The following is a 21348-nucleotide window of genomic DNA, read 5'->3' on the forward strand; positions in this document are numbered from 1 at the left end:
GGTCTTGCTAGGTTGCTAAGGCTGTCCTCCTGACTCAGCCTCTTTTTTTTTCTGCTTTGTGTGTGTTACTGAGATTGGACGCTGGGGTGTCCTGCCTGCAAGCTCTACCCCAGCCCTAAATCTTGTGCCCCGTGATAATGAGTCGTGTTCTTTTGTGTGTTAGGAGGGGGAAGAGGAGCAGTTGAGCCCAGGGGCATTCTACCTCTGAGTCACCGCCCCAGCCCTGTCTCATTTATTTTGAAACAGGGTCTCCCCGAGTTGCTGAGCATGGCCTCGAACCTGCGGCTGCAGATTGGTGGCATGCCTCCGCAATGTCATGAGACTCTGTTTCAAAATAAAAAGAATAAAATAGGGCTGGAGGTATAGCGCGGAGGTAGAATGCTCCTCGGTTCCATCTCTAGTAACACACACACACACGCGCACACGCATGCACTCACCCACAACCACCAAGTGATTCCTCACAAACACCTGGATATTGGGCACAGTACCTCCGAGCTACACCTCCAGCCCTATTGTTTGGTCTTTAGTTTTTGTTTTATTTTTTGATGGTACTGGGGGTGGAACCCAGGGGCTTTCTACCTCTGGGCTATACTCCCAGACCTATTTTATACTTTATTTGGAAACAGGGTCTCACTAAGTTGCTGAGAGCCTCACTCAGTAGCTGAGGCTGGCTTCGAACCCGCGCGATCCTCCTGTCAGCCTCCCAAGCGCGGGGATTACAAGCGTGCGCCACCACGTGTGGCTTGTTTTATTTTTTTGAAGCTGCGTCTCGCTGAGTTGCAGAGAGGGCCTCACTAAGTAGCTGAGGCTGCCCACGAACCGCGATCCTCTGGTCTCCACCTCCCAAATGCTGGGATGACAAGTGTGTGCCGCCATGCCTGGCTCAGCAGCTTCTTTGGAAAGCTCTCAGAGACAGAGGAAGGGGCCACCTCCTGTCTGGGGTGGGCTCCTCGACTCTGTCCCTGTGGGTGGTCAGTGTCAGCGGGTCTTTCTGGTCCCACCCTGTGGGAGGTACTGAGCCTGCTCTGGAGGTGGTGATGCAGGAGCTGGCCCCGGGCGGGGGGGCTAACCCCACCTTCTGTGCTCTGTCCCCCAGGGGATAAGGACCGGGCGGCCCACGTCAAAGGCCACCTGTGGAAGCTGCTGTCTCCGGCCAGGCTGGCCACCCGCGCCCAGCGGAGCAGCTGGCTGGAGAGTTACCTGCGGCACCTGGAGGAGACTGGCGTGGCCGAGGACATGCAGGCGCGGGCGCTGCTGCTGCAGCTCTGGGCCACGCAGGTGGGCACGGCGTGAGCACGGTCGTGTGCGAGAATGTGAGTGCGTGAGTGTGCATGGGGGTGGGCGTGCACGTGACTGGGTCCATCAGTGAGCGTGAGTGGGTGTGGGTGCGTGACATGCCCCGCTGTGTGCCCTTTATTTTGGCAGTACTGGGGATGGGACCCAGAGGCATCTACCTCTGAGCTACACCCCCTGTCCTATTTTTTATTTTTTATTTTTGGTGGTACTGGGGTTCCTGGAAGCCCTTCTACCTCCAGGCTCAACTCCCAGACCTATTTTATATTTTTATTTGGAAACAGGGTCTCTTAAAGCCAGCGTGGCTGACTTAGAACCTACGCGATCCTCCAGTCTCTGCCTCCCAAGCGCGGGGATTACAAGTGTGCGCCACCACGCCCGGCCCCTGCCCTCTTTTTTATTCTTTATTTGGAAACCGGGTCTCACTGAGTTGCAAACGACCTCACTAAGTAGCTGAGGCTGTCCGCGAACCGTGATCCTCTGTCTCAGCCTCCCGAATGCTGGGATTACAAGCGTGCGCCACCACGACCAGCTTAAAATTTTTTAAATTTTGAAACAGGGTTTCACGAGGTTGCGGAGGGTGTCGCTGAGTTGCTAAGGGCGGTCTCACGCCTGTGATCCTCCTGTCTCAGCCTCCCAAGTCCCGAGATTAGAGGCCTGCACCACCACGTCCAGCGGTTCCCCGATTCCCACCATGTCGTCCCATTTCCTTTCTCCCTCTGTAATTATTTTATTGAACCGTTAAGCAATGAGTCGCAGACATCGACCCCACCCTCGTTACTTAAGGGTGTACCCCAAGAGTAAGCGCTCCTTCCTACACGACAGCAGGGAACCAGATGGAGGACAGCTAACCTCAGCCCAGGGTCCTGTCTCGCCTGCAGCCCTCAGCCCGGCTTGGCCTGTTGCTCAGCAGTTTGTCCCTTACAGCTCCTCTGGGCCCGGCTCCCATCCCAGCATATGCAGCTCGTGGCGGAGCTGCCTCTTCAGTCTGATAGTTTCCATTCTCTGAAGAGAATGTTTTTCATGACAGCTATTTTGAGGAACTTGTTAAAGCTTCCATCGAAGCTGGGCACAGTAGCACACACCTGGAATCCCGCTACTTGGGAGGTCGAGATGGGAGGATCGCAGGTTCCAGACCAGCCTCTGCCACTTAGTGGGACTCTCAGCCACGTAGCAAGACCCCGTTTCGAAATAAATAAAATGGCGGGCGTGGTGGCGCACACTTGTCATTCAGGTACTTGGGAGGCTGAGAGAGAAGGATCGCGGGTTCGCAGGCAGCCTCAGCTACTTAGTGAGCCCTGGGAGCGCTCTGAGCACAGGGCGGCGGGTCTTAGGGACAAGAACAGGAGCACCCAGAAGACAGGACCAGGGGACGAGGAAATGGGCCGACGGGCGAGGTTTGTCAGGATGGAGCCACCGAATGGGATGAGGGCCAGATCCTGGGTGAGGAACGGGCGGCTGGTCGCTCCCGCCCTTGACCCTGAGCGCCAGGCCCTTCTCTTTCTCTCTTTTTATTTTTATTTTTTTTGTAGAACTGGGGTGGAACACAGGGGTATTCTACTTCTGAGCTACACCCCAGCCCTGTTTTTTGTTTTTGTTTTTTTAAGGGGAAAGGAATAGTGAAGACAAGATTTGATGGCCTTTACTTTGTGTGGTCCTGGGGATGGAACTGAGGGGCATTCTACATCTGAGCTACACCCCAGCCCTAGCTTTTATTCTTTTTATTTTGAAACAGGGTCTCACTGAGTTGCAAAGGGCTTCACTCACTAAGTAGCTGAGGCTGTCTTCAAACCAAGATCCTCCTGTCTCAGCCTCCCAAATGCTGGGATTATAAGCATGGGCTACCACACCCAGCTTCCCAGCCCTATTTTTTATTCTTTATTTTGAAACAAGGTCTCACTGAGTTGCAGAGGGCCTCACTAAGTAGCTGAGGCTGGCCACAAACCTGCAATCCTCCTGTCTTGGCCTCCCAAGTCCTGGGGTAATGAGCATGCGCCCCCCAAGCCCGGCCCCCTTCTCTTTCTCTGGTCCCACTGGGCCCACGAGGGTTGCTGGGCTGGTCTGGCCGGCGTTCCTGGGTAATTCCATCGACTGGCCACTTATTTTTAGTTTTTTTCTCAGAGCTATTAACTGCCCTTGCAGGAAAGGCTGGCGGGGCAGGGCCAGGTTTGATCAGCACTTGGTCCCCCATTAGTGCCTAATAACATATTTATGGGCCGGGATGACTCGGAGCTCCCAGCTGTCCCCAGAGCCCCTGTGGAAATGACTCCGGAACTGGACGCTGCCCGGTCAGGAGGGGCGGGCAGTGGCCTTGGGCAGAGGTTGGGTACCAGATGGTTGGGACACGACGTTCTCTGAGCTGGTTGGCAGCAGGCAGTGTTCAGGCCAGTGGGGACACCTGGCCTCCACCCTAGAGCGCGGGGCCCGGGGGCTGTGCAGCCCAGAGGCTTGGGCACCAGCCCGGCGACTTCGCCTCTGGGCCAGTCTGATGCAGGCTGAGCCCCTGGATCAGGACGGAGGTGGCACCTTGCGCAGGGCGTGGGTGTGGGGTCGCCACCATTCCTCTGGAGAAGATGGGAGATGATTGACAAGACTGAGAAGCCCGCGTGGGGAATGAATGGGTGCTGTGGAGAATGGGAAAGGGGCAGCAGAGGGAGTGAAGGGGGACCGTGCAAACGGCGACACCCAAGCCCAGGTGAGCCCCAGGGAGCGAGGCCTGAGGGCTCCAGGGAGAGGGCTGCCCGGCAGCAGGGGGCACGTGCAAAAGCCCAGTGGTAGCGTGTGCTGGAGTGAGGCAAGTACCTTCGAGGGCTCTGACAAAGGCCTGTGTTTTGCATTAGAGGGGCTGTCTGGTTCCAGTGCTGACAGTAGACCACGGTGGGTGAAGTGGAGACGGAGGCTGGGGAGGAGGCTGTGAGGTACCCAGGCCAGGGAGTGAGGCGCTGGGCCCCGGTGGGGCTGAGGGCAGGGGGGAAGTGGCTGGACTCTGGATGTGTTTTGTGGCAGAGCTGTCAGGGTGGAATCCCACAGGATGCTCCAAGTTTTGCCCTTAATGACGATAAGGAGGCTGAAGGTTGAAGGTGCCATTGACGGAGGGAGAAGATGGCGGAAGGAGGGGGTTTTATTCTTTATTATTATTATTATTATTATTATTATTATTATTATTATTATCATTATTTTTTGGTGGTACTGGGGTTCCTGGAAGCCCTTCTACTTCCAGGCTACACTCCCAGACCTATTTTTTATACTTTTTTATGTGGAAACAGGGTCTCTTAAGCCAGCGCGTGCGGCTGGCTTCGAACCTGTGCGATCCTCCTGTCTCTGCCTCCCAAGCACGGGGATTACAAGCGTGCGCCACCACACCCGGCTATTCTTTATTATTTTTAAACAGGGTCTCACTGAGTTGCAAAGGCCCTCACTAAGTAGCTGAGGCTGTCTTCGAACCACGATCTTCCTGTCTCCGCCTTTCAAATGCTGGGTTTACAAGCGTGTGCCACCATGCCTGGCTTATTTTATTTTTTTATTTGGAAATGAGGTCTTGCTAAGTTGCTGAGGCTGGCCTTGAACCGGTCATCTTTCTGTTTCAGCCTCCCAAGTCCTGGGATTCCAAATGCATTCCACCATATTTGGCTTCCCTTTGAATCTTTTTTAATTTGCAAAAATAGAAGGAATCCAGCCCAGGGCCTGTGCTTTACTCTCCTGCGGCTGGGCTCCAACCTCAGAGCCCCCCGGGCCTTCCTGGGGTGAGCGCCTCACGGCCGCCAGTGGCTCCAAGCAGTTTAGTGGTCCCAGCCAGGGAGCATTCTGCTTCCCATAAGAGCATTTCAGACCCCACACCTAATGCTCACGCGGCCCTCACCGTGGGCCACCCAGTGGCCCTGTTCAGGTCACTTGAAGTCTGGAAGGTTGAGGTCGGCCCCAGATTATCTATGAAAACCCAGCAGAGGGACTCTGTGGGGCAGTGGGTAGTGCTACCTAGAGGCCAGAGTGGATGTGGGGGGCACTGAGGCTGCAGTCAGGAGGTAACAAGACAGGCGGCTGGGATACCAGGCCAGTGACACAGGCCAACACTCCGGCGGGAGCCGCACCTGCACAGCGCAGGGGCCGCTGGGGCTGGCGTTGCTGGGTCTGTGGACTTTGGCCACAGTGGAGGGAATGTCGTTAGATGGGAGGTGTCTTCCTGAGTAAACTCCTGAGGCAGCCCCTGCCTTGGGGAGACAGCTCAGCGTTCAGGGTATAGAAACCAGGATCCCTGCCCAGCGTGGTGGTGCACGCCTGTATTCCCAGTACTTGGGAGGCAGACATGAGGATTGCGGGTCTGAAGCCAGCCTCAGCAATTTAATGAGGCCATCAGCAACTTAGCGAAACCCTGTTCCAAATGAAAAATAATAATAAAAAAAATATGGCTGCCGGGCGTGGTGGCTCACGATTGTAAACCCAGCATTTGGGAGGCTGAGATTGGAGGGTTACGGTTTGTGGACAGCCTCAGCTACTTAGTGAGGCTCTTTGCAATTCAGTGAGATCCCGTTTCAAAATAAAGAATAAAATGTAGGACTGGGGGTGTAGCTCAGAGGTAGAATGCCCCTGGGTTCCATCCCCAGTACCCCTCCCCCCCATATATATATATGGCCGGGTATGTAGCTCGGAGATAGAATGACCACAAAAAAAAGAAAAGAAAAAAAGAAATCAGGATGACTTGTGGTCCTGTGACCTTACATGTGTGTGTGCGCGCACACACACACGCGCACACACCTGTGTACTGGGGCCACTGTGGTCAGCTTTTTCCTGCGAGCAGAGATAACACCAGAGCCTCCCACTCCCATGGGTGATTAATGAGCAGTGGCCCGTCCTCCGGGTGAGATGAGAGGGTTTGGCGCTGGGCTAAGCCTCTGCTGAATTATTCATCGCCCACAATCCCCTGGCATCTGAGTGATGGACAGGCTTATTTATCACCCACAATCCCCTGGCATCTGAGTGATGGACAGGCAGCGACCTTGCTGTCACAGCCAGACCCGGGGTGTTGGAGGGCGTCTCGGAAGGGCCCTGATGTCCCCACTTGTCCTCAAACCCAGGGGAGGGGCCGGCGGAGAGGAGGATGCCTCCCCAGGTCACTCCCTGCAGGGTCACTCCTGCTGGTCACCACCCCTGTGGCCACCCCAGGAGCGGGTGTTCTTATTAGCCTGTTGTCCCAAGGATGCTCTGAGACCCAGAGTGGGAGTGACCTGTTGAGAGCCACAGAGAGCGGGGCGCAGGGCTCGGAGTCCGACTCGGTCTGGTCTCTGTCCAGGGCTCTCCTCGCTGACCCCAGGCTGCCCGGGAGTCCCTGGCCACCAGGGACACAGACATGTATAAGACAAGTATGAGCAAGCCCCCAATGAATGCTGGGCATCAGGTAGAGCTAGGGAGTGTTTCCTGTGCCTCTGTTATTTATATTGGGGATGGAACCCAGGGACATTCTACCTCCGAGCTGTGCCCCCAGCCCTACTTTTTTATTCTTTATTTTGAAACAAGTTCTCACTAAGTTGCAGAGGGCCTCAGGAAGTACTCGAGGCTGTCCAGGAACCTGCGATCCCCCTGTCTCAGCCTCCCGAGTGCTGGGATTATGCATGTGCGCCACCACGCTTGATTAGGACAGTCACTTATGATACAATCCATCCCCCAAGTTGAGGTCAGTGACATTCCATCCGTGTCTGGGTTACTGAGGCCAGATAGCTGAGGCCAAAATGTTTATGGAAATGTTGGCCCTTGGAACAAGAAATTCCATTCATTTTCTTCATCATTCATTGACTGGGAGATTTCAAATAATTCTTGTTTCAAAACGTAACAACTTTTGATCACAGCCATCAGTGATACGAAAACACAACATTCATGCACATCTATTCGCCCAGAGCAGCTAATAGAATTGTATCCTATGAAGCATATAAGAAAATGTGTCCCAAAGTATGCTTACATGTTGTATCAGTTAGCCACTGCTGTGTAACGCACATTCCCGAAGACTCAGCAGCACATGCCAATTAGCCTTCATTTAACTCACAGGTCTGTGGATCTGGCTGGTCCAGACGGGGCCTAGCCAGGGGGCTCAGCTCTGCTCTGTGGGTCTCTCCTCTCTGGGACCATGTGCTTGAGGGGCAAGTGGAAACGCACAGGTGTCTGTCTGTCTGTCTGTCTGTCTGTCTGTCTGTCTGTCTGTCTCTCTCTCTCTCTCTCTCTCTCTCTCTCTCTTTTTGCAGTACTGGGGATGGAACCCAGGGACATTTGACCTCTGAGCTACACCCCCAGCCCGATTTTTTATTCTTTATTTTGAAACAGGGTCTCACTGAGTTGCAAAGGGCCTCACTGAGTAGTCGCTGAGGCTGTCGCGGATCCTCTGGTCTCAGCCTCCCGAATGCTGGGATTACAAGCGTGCGCCACCACGCCTGGCTGGTCAGTCAATTCTTCCTCATTCTATTGGCCAAAGCTAGTCCGTGGCGGAACCCGAATCCGCGTGGGGGTAAAACACCCTGGTCTTCCGTGGGAACCGCAGTCACGTGATGGGAGGTGTAGACGTGGGCGTGATGAAAAATTGGGAGCCATAGCGTCGTTGTCCTTGGAGTGGCCAGCAGTCCTGGAGGATGCGCCTGCAGCCGACGTCTGCTGTTGACGAGCTGCGCAGACCCCGGACCCCAGTGATTTTTTTCAAGGTCAAGCAGGTCAGATGTCAGGAGGCACATCTGGCTAGGCCAGAGCCCCAAGCAGATGTTAGCCGTGGCCCAGGCTCACGCGCAGAGGCTGGGCAGGGGTGACCAGTGAGCCCTGTTGTTCTGCGGGGTAACGGGGCTCCTTCTCATTCCAGGGAAACATGGGCCCTGCTGCCTTCTGGCTCCTGCTCTTCCTTCTCAAGAACCCCGAGGCCCTGGCCGCCGTCCGCGGGGAGCTGGAGCATGTCCTCAGGAGGGAGGAACAGCCCGTCTCCCAGATGACCACCCTCCCACAGAGGGTCCTAGACAGCACCCCGGTGCTTGGTGAGCTGGCCGACCCCCAAGATAGCCCCAGGATGGGGTCATCGAGCCCCCCAAAGCCCTGTGCAGCGCGGGCTGGAGGTCCTCTGACTCAGTCCCCCTGGGCGTCCTCTCCTCTGAGACCGGGCATCTCCATGCCCAGGCTCACCAGCCCAAAGCTCACGGCCTCAGTAGGAGACTTTGTGTGTGTGTGATACTGGGGATGGACCCCAGGGGCAACCTATACCCCCAGCCCTATTTTTTATTCTTTATTTTGAAACAGGGTCTCACTGAGTTGCAAAGGGCCTCACTAAGTAGTAGCTGAGGCTGTCTGAGAACTGCAGTCCTCCTGTCTCTGCCTCCCCAATGCTGGGTTTACAAGCGTGCACCACCACGCCGGGCTGGGAAGTGCCTTTTTAAACACATCCCGGGCTGAAGCTCCAGGAACGTGTCTCACTGGCTCCTTGGGTCATATCCCAGTCCCTGGGAGGGGGAAGGATGCTCTGATCAGCCAATCAAAGTCCATTTCCGGCATTTAGGACTCCCCTGGGAGTGGAAAGGGGTGGTCCCCAGAGGAAAGTCAGGGGACTATTTCCAGGAAGGGGAATGTATGCTGGGCTGGTGCTTCTTCCCTCCCCGCAGCTGTCCAATACCCCTCTGGCTCCCACCTTCCCTCCCAGCTTCTTAGAGTGGATCCAGAGCCCTCGCAGTCAAGGGACGCAGAGGTCACGTGTCCTCGCTGTGTGACAGTGGGGGGGCGTGCACCCTCTCTGAGCTTCTTGTCTCCTGTGAATCGAGGGTGGGGGCGGCACAGGAGCTGATGACCCCATGGCGGGCTGACTCTCCCTCCCCGCAGACAGCGTGCTGGGTGAGAGCCTCCGCCTCACGGCTGCGCCCTTCATCACCCGCGAGGTTGTGGTGGACCTGGCCCTGCCCTTGGCCGACGGGAGGGAATTCTCTCTGCGCCGTGGTGACCGCCTCCTCCTCTTCCCGTTCCTGAGCCCCCAGAAGGACCCGGAGATCTACACAGACCCCGAGGTAAATAAATAAATAAATAAATAGCAGGGGTGATGGTTGTTGTTGGTTTTTTTTTTTTTTTTTTTTTTGGTGGTACTGGGGTTCCTGGAAGCCCTTCTACCTCCGGGCTACACTCCCAGACCTATTTTTTACATTTTTATTTGGAAACAGGGTCTCCTAAGCCAGCGCGCGCGGCTGGCTTCGAACCTGCGCGATCCTCCTGTCTCCGCCTCCCGAGCGCGGGGATGACAAGCGTGCGCCACCACGCCCGGCTCAGGGGTGATGGTTGTACGGGGGACTGTGGGCGGCGTGGGGTCCGCTGGTCTGAGTGGCAGCCCGTGGCGCCCTTGGCTTGCTGTATGACCAGCGTGACTTCACCTCTCTGTGTCTGGGTTGTCAGGGAGATGAAATGAGGTCACACACAAAAAGTTCTCTCAAGCTGGGTGTGGTGATGCACGCTCGTCATCCCAGCACTTAGGAGGCTGAGACGAGAGGATCGCGGTTCGCGGCCAGCCTCAGCTACTTAGCGAGGCCCTCTGCAACTCAGTGAGACCCGGTTTCAAAATAAAGAATAAAAATTAGGGAGGGGGTGTAGCTCGGAGGTCGAATGCTCCTGGGTTCCATCCCCAGACCCTCAGCCTGGGCTACTTAGTGAGGTCATCTGTAACTTAGTAAGACCCTGTTTCCAAATAAAATAAAAATAGGACTAGGAGTATAAATTAAAAATTAAAAAAGACACTCTAAATTTAAAAAAAGACACTAAATCATGGTTAGGGAACTGGAAAAAAAAAGGGAATGACTTAATTTTTTACTTTTAAATATGCATTTCTCAGCCAGGTGTGGTGGCACAGGCCTGCAATCCCAGTACTGGGAGGCAGAGACAGGAGGATCTCAGGTTCAAGCCCAGCCTCAGTAACTTAGTAAGACCATATTTCAAAATAAAAAATAAAGCCAAGCATGGTGGCGCACACTTGTTATCCTAGTACTTGAGAGGCTGAGACAGGAGGATCTGGGTTCACGGCCAGCCTCAGCAACTTAGTGAGGCCCTCTGCAACTTAGTGAGATCCTGTTTCCAAACAAAGAATAAAAAATAGGGCTGGGGGTGTAGCTCGGAGGTAAACATGCCCCTGGATTCAATCCCCAAGATCACTAAATAAATAAATAAATAAATAAATAAATAAATAAATAGATAATTTGTGTGTGTGGTACTGGGGGTGGAACCCAGAGGCTTTTCTACCTCCAGGCTATACTCCCAGACCTATTTTATATTTTATTTGGAAACAGGGTCTCACTAAGTAGCTGAGGCTGGCTTCGAACCTGTGCAATCCTCCTGTCTCAGCCTCCCAAGCGTGGGATTACAAGTGTGCGCCACCACGCCTAGGAGTCAAATACGTAATTTTTTTTGCGGGTCTGGGGATGGAACCCAGGGGCATTCGACCTCCAAGCTATACCCCGTCCCTAATTTTTATTCTTTATTTTGAAACCGGGTCTCACTGAGTTGCAGAGGGCCTCACTAAGTAGCTGAGGCTGTCCGCGAACCGCCATCCTCCAGTCTCAGCCTCCCAAGTGTTGGGATTACAAGCTTGTGCCACCATGCCACCATAAATTTTGAAAAGTAAAAAAATAGGGCTGAGGGTGTAGCTCAGAGGTAGAATGCTCCTGGGTTCAATCTCCAGTACAAAAATAAAATATATAAATAAATAAGCATTTGATTCCTATTTTATGATAAAGTATACCCTGCTTTTGTAATGTAAAATAAAAATTAATAATACATTTTTGTGTGTGGTACCACAGATTGAACCTAGGCGCATTCTACCCTCCAAGCTACACCCCCAAACCTATTTTTATTTTTTTTATTCTTTATTTGGAAACAGGGTCTCACTGAGTTGCAAAGGGCCTCACTAAGTAGTAGCTGAGGCTGGCCACGAACTGCGATCCTCCAGTCTCAGCCTCCCGAATGCTGGGATTACAAGTGTGCACCATCTCGCCCAGCGAGTGTGTCTTTAAATTTTTTTTTTTTTTTTTTTAATGAGCCAGGCATGGTGGCGCACGCTTGTAATCCCCGCACTTGGGAGGCTGAGACAGGAGGATCGCACAGGTTCGAAGCCAGCCTCAGCTACCGAGTGAGGCTCTCAGCAACTTAGTGAGACCCTGTTTCCAAATACAGTATAAAATAGGTCTGGGAGTATAGCCCAGAGGAAGAAGAGCCCCGGGGTTCCACCTTTAGTACCACACACACACACACAAAAAAAAATAAAATAAAAATAAATAAATAGTTTTTTATGCCTTTGTGGACGTACACGCCGCACCCGGAGTTCGCGCAGTGTCCCGCGACATGGTTTGAAACTGGCCACTTGACAGCCCGGAGCAGAAATTCTTCCACGCCAGACGCACACACCTTTCACCATGACTTTCCAGCCCGTCCGCTGTCCCTGGCCTTCCCGCCGCGTCTGTCCCGCTGTCCCCTCTTCCAAGCGAGGCCTCGGGACACCTGCGGCCGTGTTCCTGGGTGAGCACCTGCTCGCAGGCCGGGTGAGCAGTGGACCTCCTTCCTCTTTCAGGTGTTTAAATACGACCGCTTCCTGAACCCGGATGGATCAGAGAAGAAAGACTTTTACAAAGATGGAAAACGGCTGAAGAATTACAACATGCCCTGGGGGGCCGGGCACAATCTGTGCCTGGGGAGGAACTACGCGGTGGACAGCATCAAACAGTGCGTGGGCGTGGTCGGGGGCTCGGGCTGTGGCCAATGGGGTGTGGGCGAGTGGGCGTGGGGTGGGCGTGGTCGATGGGGGCGTGGCCAGGGAGTGGGTGTGGCCGGGCTGGCGCTCTGGCTCTTAAGGTTGGCACCCACCCTTCTGTCCTGAGACTGACCGGCTCCAAACTGACCACAAGTGTGTGTGTGTGTGTGTGTGTGTGTGTGTGTGTGTGTGTGTGTGTGTAAATGTGTATTTAGAGCTGGGCGTGGTGGCGCACGCTTGTAATCCCTGCACTTGGGAGGCTGAGATAGGAGGATCACACAGGTTCAAAGCCAGCCTCAGCTACTTAGTGAGACCCTGTTTCTAATAAAATATAAAATAGGTCTGGGAGTATAGCCCGGAGGTAGAAAGTCTCTGGGTTACACCCCCACTGCCACGCACACAAAAAAAGTGTATTTAGTCAGGTAAGGTTGTGCACACCTTGTAATCCTAGTACTTGAGGAAGCTGAGTCAGGAAGATTAAAGGTTCAAGGCCAGCCTCAGGAAATTGGTGAGGCTTTCAGCAACCTAGTGAGACCCTGTTTTAAAACAAAATAGGGCTGGGGATGTAGAATGCCCCTGGGTTCAATTCCCAGTACCACACAAAAACAAAGGGAAAAAATGCCTATTAGCTAAAAAATCAGAAGGGGTCACAGAAAAAGCCAGATTTCTGGTTTTTTTTTTTTTTTTTTTTTTTTTTTAACTAATCAGATCTGGCAGCAGGCTCTTCCCTCTAATCGTGGTGACTGAATTCCAAATCCTGGACATCCGGCCCGGCTGGCCATAGCTGTCCATCCGCAGCTGCTGTAGCATGTCCACAACTTGGCTGGACCGCAGCGTTCCTGCTTGGCTATTTTAATGCCTGTGGGGGCTGAGAGCTTCATAAAGTCTCCTGCTTGGACCCTAAGAGCCTCAGCCCCCCAGGCTCACAAACCATTTGGGCCAGGGGTCATGACATCTGCTCCATTTTTCTGTCCAGCACCTGTGTAATCATAAAGTGGGTGACTTCTGAGACTCTTAGTACCTCAATTGTAAAATGGAGGTGCTGTTATAACCGTATCCCAGCGGCGTCAGGCTGGATGTACTGGCTCCTTCTGAGTACTTAAGCCACTTCCCACCTCCTCCTTGGCTTTGCTAAATGTTAATTATTCTCATAATTACCCGTATTCTTAATGTGCAGGCATTATGCTAAGGGAGTGGACACATCACATTAACCTTTGGGCCTAAGTTTTCTCAACAGTAAAATGGAAATCAAAATGCAGTCAGTCTGAAGCCGGGCGCAGTGGTGCACGCGTGTAATCCCAGCATTTGGGAGGCTGAGACAGAAGGATCGCGGTTCGTGGACAGCCTCAGCTACTTAGCTGCTTAGTGAGGCCCTCCGCAACTCAGTGAGACCCTGTTTCAAAATAAAGAGTAAAAAATTGGGCTGGGGTGTAGCTCAGGGGTAGAATGCCCCTGGGTTCCATCCTCAGTACCACACACACACACACACACACACACACACACACACACACAAACAAAACAGAACACCACCACCACCACCACCAAAACCCCACAGGGGTTATGGGATGAAGGGGACGGGGGTCCAGCACTCAGAAAACCTATCAGTGATACCTAAGAAAATATAAGAACCCAATAAAAAAAAGATGGCTGCGTGGTTCCACACAGGTTAAATGGTTAAGAGATATGTGTGCCGGGCAGACGTGGCTGGTGTGCGTGTGTGTGCGTATGTGTGCGTGTGTATGTGTGTGTGCGTGTGTGTGCACATTTTACAGCTGTTTGCACGGCCTGCTCGGCTGGGTCCAGTATTGACATTCGCCCCATGTTTCTCGCAAGTGAAACCACGCGTGAGCAGGTGCGGAGTTTGTATCTTCCTCCAACCCCGCTCTAAGGGCAGAACCAATCTGCGCATCCCATGTGAGCGCTGAAGCCAGGGGCCGGCCACAGGCTTGCATCCCAGTGAACTACAGTGACCTACGGCCGGGGCTGGTGGGGACCATCCTGCCTTTCCCCCTTGGACCAGAAGGGGCACTAGACTCCAAATGGCAGCAACGCCTGGCAGAGCGCATGGCCGCTCCTGTTCCGAGCCTTAGCTTCCCCTAGGCCTGGCCGCCTGCTCCCGGCCTCTTTGAGTAAGCAGAGAGTCCTTGCCCGGCCCCGGTTCTGCGTTAGGTCTCTGAGTTGGGGTGGGGACAGTGACGGGATACTCCTGACAGTGGCCAGCATTAAGTCAGGTCCCCAGGGGCCTGTGGATTCTTCTTGGGGAACACTGATGACATCATCGGCTTGGTGCTTTGCATACTTATTTGATGGTTTTCCAGAAGGTGGCGGTAGAGAGTGCTTGTATTGCAAAGTGCCCACAGGATGACAGTTCTCCCACAAGAGACAGTGAGTGTTTTGAGAGTGTGCCTGTCCTCATCTCACCGTGCACCGCTGGGTGGCCGGCAGCCTGCGCAGGACAGATAGAAGGGTGCCCGGAGCTTGGAGGAGAGTGAGGACCAGTGTGGGCAGCAGGAATAGAAAGGGCTCACCTTATGAGTCAGCATAAGCACGGCAGTGCTGCTGTAACGAGCAGCTCCTCCCTCCATGGAATTAAGGGGCCCTTCTCTTTCCCTCTGTGATGCCTGTGCTGCCCCTGGGCAGAGGGGAAGCTGGGGAGCCCCGCACTGGCTCCTCGGAGCTCTGGCGTGGGAGTGACAAGCCCACTTCTCACAGCCTCTTCATCAGCAACTCACCCGCAGTCCTGACCTTCCCAGGGGCTATCAAACTGGAACCACTCGTGGCCTTCAATGTCCTCTCTCTGCAGATTTGTGCTTCTCGTGCTGACGCACTTTGATCTGGAGCTGGTCAGCGCCGACGTGGAGGTCCCCGAGTTTGACCTCAGCAGGTACGGCTTCGGGCTGATGCAGCCGGAACAGGACGTGCCCATCCGGTACCGTGTCCGGCCGTGACCTGCGGGAGCGGATGACCCCGTATGCCTCAGCCAGCCCACTCCGGCCTCCCGGCTCGCTGTGCCGGCTTTGCAACCTCCTTCCTGCTCTTCTCCTGACCCGCTCTGTCCAGAGGAGGGAGGTGGAGAGCGAGAAAAGACGTCAAAAGACACCAGAGGCTCTCTGGATTGCTGCTGGAGAGTTTTAGTTTCAATCCAGGCTTGTTCTGCCCTGGGCTCACCTAGCTCCTCCGCTCTGTGACAGGGAGTCCCACTGCTGTCCCCAACTCCAGAGGGGTCACCGTCCCAGCCCTTGACACGTGTGTGGCCCGGCCTTTGTCAGTGGAAACAGAAAGACCCACCAGGGCCCAGCAGCGTGTCCACTGGTATAAGCTCCGTCCCCAGGTATTAATGCAGCTAAAGTCAAAGGAATACCTTGGGATGTCTCCTTCTCTGATGCGCTGATTCGTGGACACCACACTGGTGTCCCCTCTGAGCACTGGGCTCTGAGGAGGGAGGTTCTCTCTTATAGAGTTGCAGGTGCCAGATGGGATGGGCTTTCTCCTGCCAGGCTGCAGGGAGGGGACCAAGGAAGACATGGCCCCGCCAGGGGGGCTGGAAGGATCCCGTCTGGCTCCCTGGACCGTCAAGCCGGACGGGACGAGGAGCTGAGCTCAGCTTGCGCAGTATAGATGCTCCCACTGCGGGCACTGTACAGACGGTTCTTGTTTGGCCTCTGCTTAAAAAATAATAATTTAGGCCGGGCGTGGTGGCGCATGGGCATGGTAATCCCCACACTTGGGAGGCTGAGACAGGAGGATCACACAAGTTCGAAGCCAGCCTCAACTACTTAGTGAGGCTCTCAGCAACTCAGTGAGACCCTGTTTCCAAATAAAATATAAAATAGTTCTGGGAGGATAGCCCGGAGGTAGAAAAGCCCCTGGGTTCCACCCCCAGTACCACCAAAACAAAACAAAAATAATTAGCTGGAGCTAGACATGGTGGCATATTATCCTAGTTCTTGGGAGATTGAGACAGGATGGCAAGCTCGAGGATAACCTCAGCAACTTAGCAAGACCCCGTTTCAAATGAAAAAAGAAAATAGGGCTGGGGGCAGAGCTTGGAGGTAGATGTCCCTGGGTTCCACCCCCAGTCTCACACACGTGCACACACACACTTAGGTGTTACCCCAACATCTATGGGATAATCAGTTCAGATGTCCCACTTCTCCTGAAAACGGGGACGCTCTGGCCACACTGACCCCTGATCCCATCACTGGAGCCAAGCGGCAGCCAGCTCCTTGCGTGGGGCATGGGGCATGTGCGCGGGTTCAGCAGGGTTTAGGCTTGGACATTTCTGCAGTCACAGTACATCCCTGCCCTGAAGGTGTTTAGGTTAGAGCCCCATCCTGACTCTTGGAAAAGATGCTGTAGGAAGCCGGGCGCGGAGGCGCACACCTATAATCCCAGTACTCGGGAGGCGGAGACAGGAGGATCACAGGTTCAAGGACAGCCTCAGTAACTTAGCAAGGCCCTCAGCCATTTAGTGAGACCCTGTTTTTCAACTATAATAAAAGGGCCGGGAGTGTTGCTTGGAAGTAGAATGCCTCTGGATTCGATCCTGTGTATTACGCACGCACACGCGCGCGCGCGCACACACACACACACACACACACACACACACACACACAGTAGAGTTGGCAAGAACCAGCTAACTGGTTCTCAGGCCAGTCGTCCATTCTAGCCTCGGTGCTAGACCAGTGAGAAAAAAATGTGCCTCTGCCCCAGCTTTAGGAAAATCAACTGGCTTAAAGAGAAAAATTATTCACAACCTTTATTAATGATGTCAGCTGCTATTAATATTAGGTCTGACTTTTGAGTCTCCTTCAAGTGTTTCTGCCAAGCCAGGCGTGGTGGCGCACACTTGTCATCCCCGCGCTTGGGAGGCTGGGACAGGAGGATCCCGCAGGTTCAAAGCCAGCCTCGGCTACTTAGGCTCTCAGCAACTTAGTGAGACCCTGTTTCCAAAGAAAACATAAAATATAGTTCTGGGAATATAGCTCAGAGGTAGAAAGCCCCTGGGTTCTACCCCCAGTACCACACACACACGAAAAAAGCTTCTGCCAGGCACAGCAGACGTCTGTTTCCAGCCCTTAAGGTGTCTCTGTTAGGGGAGGGTGGGTATGCCTGCTTTACAGCTGAGCAAGCAGGCTCAGAGAGGCAGAGTGACTTGCCTGCAGTCACACAGCTGGCAGAAGGCGGCCTACACACTCCTTATCCCAGGAGCAAACGCTGGGTGGGCCGCTCTTTGTTTCTTGGGGCCCAGAGCTGGGGGAGAGCAGTTCTGTTTGGCTATGGAGAGCTGACAGCCAGAGGCAGCCAAGTGTGGATGCGTCTGCTGAGTAGCAGGCAGAGCTTTTGCTGGAGGGATGCGAGAGGTCTCAGCCCTCTGGATATTTCAGGGCTGGTCTCTTGGAACAGCCTTGAGGGGGGCTGGGGGCTTCCCTGGCCTTCCTTCTCCGGGCGCCCCCAGGATTCCCAGACCCATGGTGTGATTGGCAGGAGGCCGGATATCCCCAGGGAAACCCATCTTCACGCCTGGGTGACCCGGCAGCCGTCTGCTTCTTAACTCTGCAGGAGATCAGAGCTGGCAGCCTCCAGTGGGAGGATGTGCCGGTTTCCATGGCAACCCTCAGCCGCCTCTCCTGGCTGGAGGGAGGAAGAAAGCCAACAGAAATAGCAGCAGCAGGTCTCTGGGTGCAGGCTGCAGCCTCGGCGCTGGGGGAAGCCCTTGTGACTTCCCCCTTCCAAATCGAGCTGGGTTGTCCCTGGGACTAGATTCTCACCTGTCTTCAAAGAAGGGCCCGTTCCCTTTCATGCGGAGGCAGCGGCGCCTCCTTGGAGCAGAATTGTTGGGGAAAAGTGGTTCTCCCAACCAGGCAGCGCCAGCTGGGACCTGAGACACCGAAGTAGAATCCAGAAACAATGATTTAAACCTGCTCTTGCTTTCATCTTGTTCTTCTTGTCTCCTCCCTTCTCCCCCCCGCCCTTTTAAAAAATAAGCCTCAGAGGAAAGAGAGAGGGCCGTGCCGCGCTGCGCTGCAGGCTGGTGAGGAAGGTCCCGTCACACCTCGCTTGAGCACTGGAGTCACATGCGCGCAGCACAGGGCGCAGATGACTTCAGGAAGGGTCTGCTTAGCATCCTTGTTAGTGGGTTTTGATTTGGGCTCTATTCTAGGTTGTTTACCAAATAGCTTCCTTTAGGCAGACTCATTTTTTTTTAACTTAAGTTTGTTTTTCGATTGCTGCTGGGAATGGACAATGTGTGCCCCTCACCGCCCAAAATAGGAGGTGATAGTGAAAAGTAAATTGTTTGGGGCGGGGCCCCACGAGGGTGCGGCCCAGGCCTGGAGCTCCTTCTCCACCGGGAGCCCCAGGGAGGTTAGATGCCTTTGATTTTCTCCTTGAGGTGCTCTCAGGGGCCCCGGGGGCAGAGAGAGGACTGAGGCCCCCCAGCGGGGCCTTGCAAGCCATACCTGGGCTGCCTGCCTCTCTCCAGACAGGCTCCCAGAGGCCCAGGGCCTCCTGTTGTTGGTGTTGAATACACACATCGTTTCATGAGTGGCGCGGCATTTTAATAAAGCATTCTAGGCCAGGCGTGGTGGCGCACGCTTGTAATCCCAGTACCTGGCAGGCTGAGACAGGAGGATCGCAGGTTTGAAGCCAGCCTCAGCTACTTAACAAGACTTTGTTTCCAAATAAGAAATAAAATTGGGCTGGGGGGTATAACTTGGAGGTACGAAGGCCTCTGGGTTCAATCCCCAGTGCCAAGGAAGGAAGGAAGGTTAGTCGGAAGGAAGGAGACCGTTCAATTTTCATATGACATGGTCCAGTGGAAGCGTGCTGAAGTCTGCTGTGGACCTGCCTCTGCGGGGGTTCTAGCACACTCAGGACGGGGCTCGGCCTCTGTCTCCCAAAGGCTCACAGGAGTGTGGATGGCTCGGTCTGCAGTGCAGAAGGCTCAGAGGTAGGGTGGGGGGCACCGACCCATTAGTGGATTGATCCATTGGGAGATTCATGCGGAATGGGGGGTGCAGGGGGTGGGTCTTAGTTGGAGGGAGTGGGTGCTTGGTGGGGGTGTGTCCTTAGGGCTGATACCTCTTTGGTTCTCGGTCTTCTCTCTCTCTCTCTCTCTCTCTCTCTCTCTCTCTCTCTCTCCCTCTCCCTCTCTCCCTCTCTCCCTCTCTCCTCTCTCCCTCTCTCCTCTCTCCTCTCTCGGTAGAACCAGAGGCTTTCTACCTCCGGGCTATACTCCCAGATCTATTTTTATATTTGAAACAGGGTCTCACTAAATTGCTGAGAACCTCACTAAGTAGCTGAGGCTGGCTTTGAACCTGCACAATCCTCCCGTCTCAGCTTCCCAAGCCGGGGATTACAAGTGTGCGCCACCATGCCTGGCGCGTTCTCTCTCTATATCTATCTATCTATCTATCTATCTATCTATCTATCTATCTATCTATCTATCTATCTCCCTGCCTCACCACACCCTCCCTGCTCCATATCTGCCTACCTCAGGCCCACCGCAGTGGGGCTAAGGGACCATGATCTGAAACCAGAAGCCCAAATAAATCTCTTCTGCTTTCATTTATTCATTTGTTTGTTTTTTGGTACTGGGATTGAGCCCAGGGGCATTTTACCTCTGAGCTACATCCCCAGTCCTTTTTATTCTGCATTTCTTTAGAGTGGAAACTGGCAAATCCCCCCCCCCCCCCGCCCAGAATCCCTCCTCCAGCCCTGCCTGAGAGGGGACGCCACTCAGCCCAGGGACTGTGGCTTCTCAGGCACTGTCCTCAGTTGGGAGGTTCTGAGGCCACTACAGAAATGGAGACCCCCCAAGCCTCTACAGCAGGCTCTCTCGGTCCCAGTGGATGGCTCCCATTTGAATCGTAGCCCAGGAGAGCAGGCTGGCCTCATCCCTTCATCCCCAGCAGGCAACTCAAGCTGGCACCCGCAGGTGCCCAGGAGATGCGGGCTAAATGGATGCCCGTCCTCATCCTAGGAGCAGAGAGGAACCAAGAAGGATTATGAATAGGGGGTTGGCGCTGTCAGACTCGAGCCCTAGAAGTGTGCCCCGCGTGGGGAGGTCGGGTTAGAGGAGGCAGTAGGCGGGATCGGGTAGGATGGAAAGGTGTTGGGGAGGGAGGGGACACTTTGGTTCCCCGAGGGCCGGAGAGTGGATTTTAATGAAATGTTAGGAGAATCGGTTAATTAGCTCTTCATTTTTGTGGCTTTGAATCCCTCCTTTTGCTGACTCGCTCCTTTTCCGCTCATCGAGGAGCTCCCTGGCTTCTCTGTGGGGAAAAGATATCAGTTTCCTTGTACTTGCTCCCCTGGCAGCTCGGCCCCATCTGTCCCTGCCCTGCATTTCCTCAGTGTTTGGCCACACACCCTTGAAAGTCCTGGCCGCGAGAGGCTCACTGGAAGACGTGCGGGTTTATCCGGCTCCCTCTGCGGGAACCCTCTGCTGGCTCCCATGTTTCCTTCTGGGGGTGGGGGAGTCCACGAGACCGTGCCAGGGGTCAGACGGGGCAGCACATGTGCTTAGCACGCAGCTACACACCAAACGTCCGGTGGTAGATGAGTACGGATGGCTGGCTGGGTGGGAAGATCCGAGGATGGGTGGGCAGGTGTGAATATTTGGGGTGGATGAGTGATCAGATGGATGGACGGGCAGGTAGATATGTACATGGATGGATGGATGGATGGATGGATGGATGGATGGATGGATGAGTGGATGGATGGATGGATGAGTGGATAGATGGATGGATGGATGAGTGGATGGATGGATGGATGGATGGATGAGTGGATGGATGGATGGATGGATGGATGGGTGGATGGAGATGTGAATGGGTAAATGGGTAGGTGGATGTGTAGGTGGATGATGAATGAATGGGTGGGTAGATGGGTAGATTGACGAATGCATAAAAAGGTGGGTAAGTGGTTGTATAGATGAACATAGAGATGAGTGGGTGAGTGGATAGGTAGGTGGATGTGTGGATGGATGGATGGATGGATAGGTGGATAGGTGGGTGGATGGATAGGTGGGTGGGTGGGTGGGTGGGTGGATGGATGGACGAGTGGGTATGTATTTGGACTGTTGGGTGGCTTAGAACATGGATAGATGAGGTGGTAGATAAGGTTGGTGGATACATGATAGTCTAAAGAATGGAGAGAAGGGTAGAAAAATGTTTGAGTGAGCCAGAAAACCAGGCTCATTCACTTCCCAGTAACTTGGGCCACAAAACCCAGGACTTGATAAGGACTCTCAGGCCAGCAGAGAAAAGAGCAGGCACGGAAAGCCCACGTCTGGTCCCTCCGGATCATCCAGCCGCTAA

General features: G+C 54.1%; 1 protein-coding gene across 2 annotated transcripts in view; it reads left to right on the forward strand.

Annotated features, from left to right (window-relative positions):
- The window catches only part of PTGIS (prostaglandin I2 synthase), a gene marked incomplete at both ends in the record, with an annotated part of 30503 nt that extends 15527 nt beyond the window's left edge, over positions 1–14976 (forward strand). For both annotated transcript variants that reach the window (XM_080716392.1, XM_080716393.1), the window contains 5 exons: positions 1097–1278; positions 8126–8294; positions 9127–9308; positions 11849–12000; positions 14832–14976. In XM_080716392.1, coding sequence (XP_080572518.1) covers positions 1097–1278; positions 8126–8294; positions 9127–9308; positions 11849–12000; positions 14832–14976 — 830 coding nt within the window. The remainder of the gene's footprint in view (positions 1–1096; positions 1279–8125; positions 8295–9126; positions 9309–11848; positions 12001–14831) is intronic.
- Positions 14977–21348: the final 6372 nt, after the last annotated feature.

This window comes from Muscardinus avellanarius (genome assembly GCF_963383645.1).
Source record: "Muscardinus avellanarius genome assembly, chromosome: 19".
NCBI lineage: Eukaryota > Metazoa > Chordata > Mammalia > Rodentia > Gliridae > Muscardinus > Muscardinus avellanarius.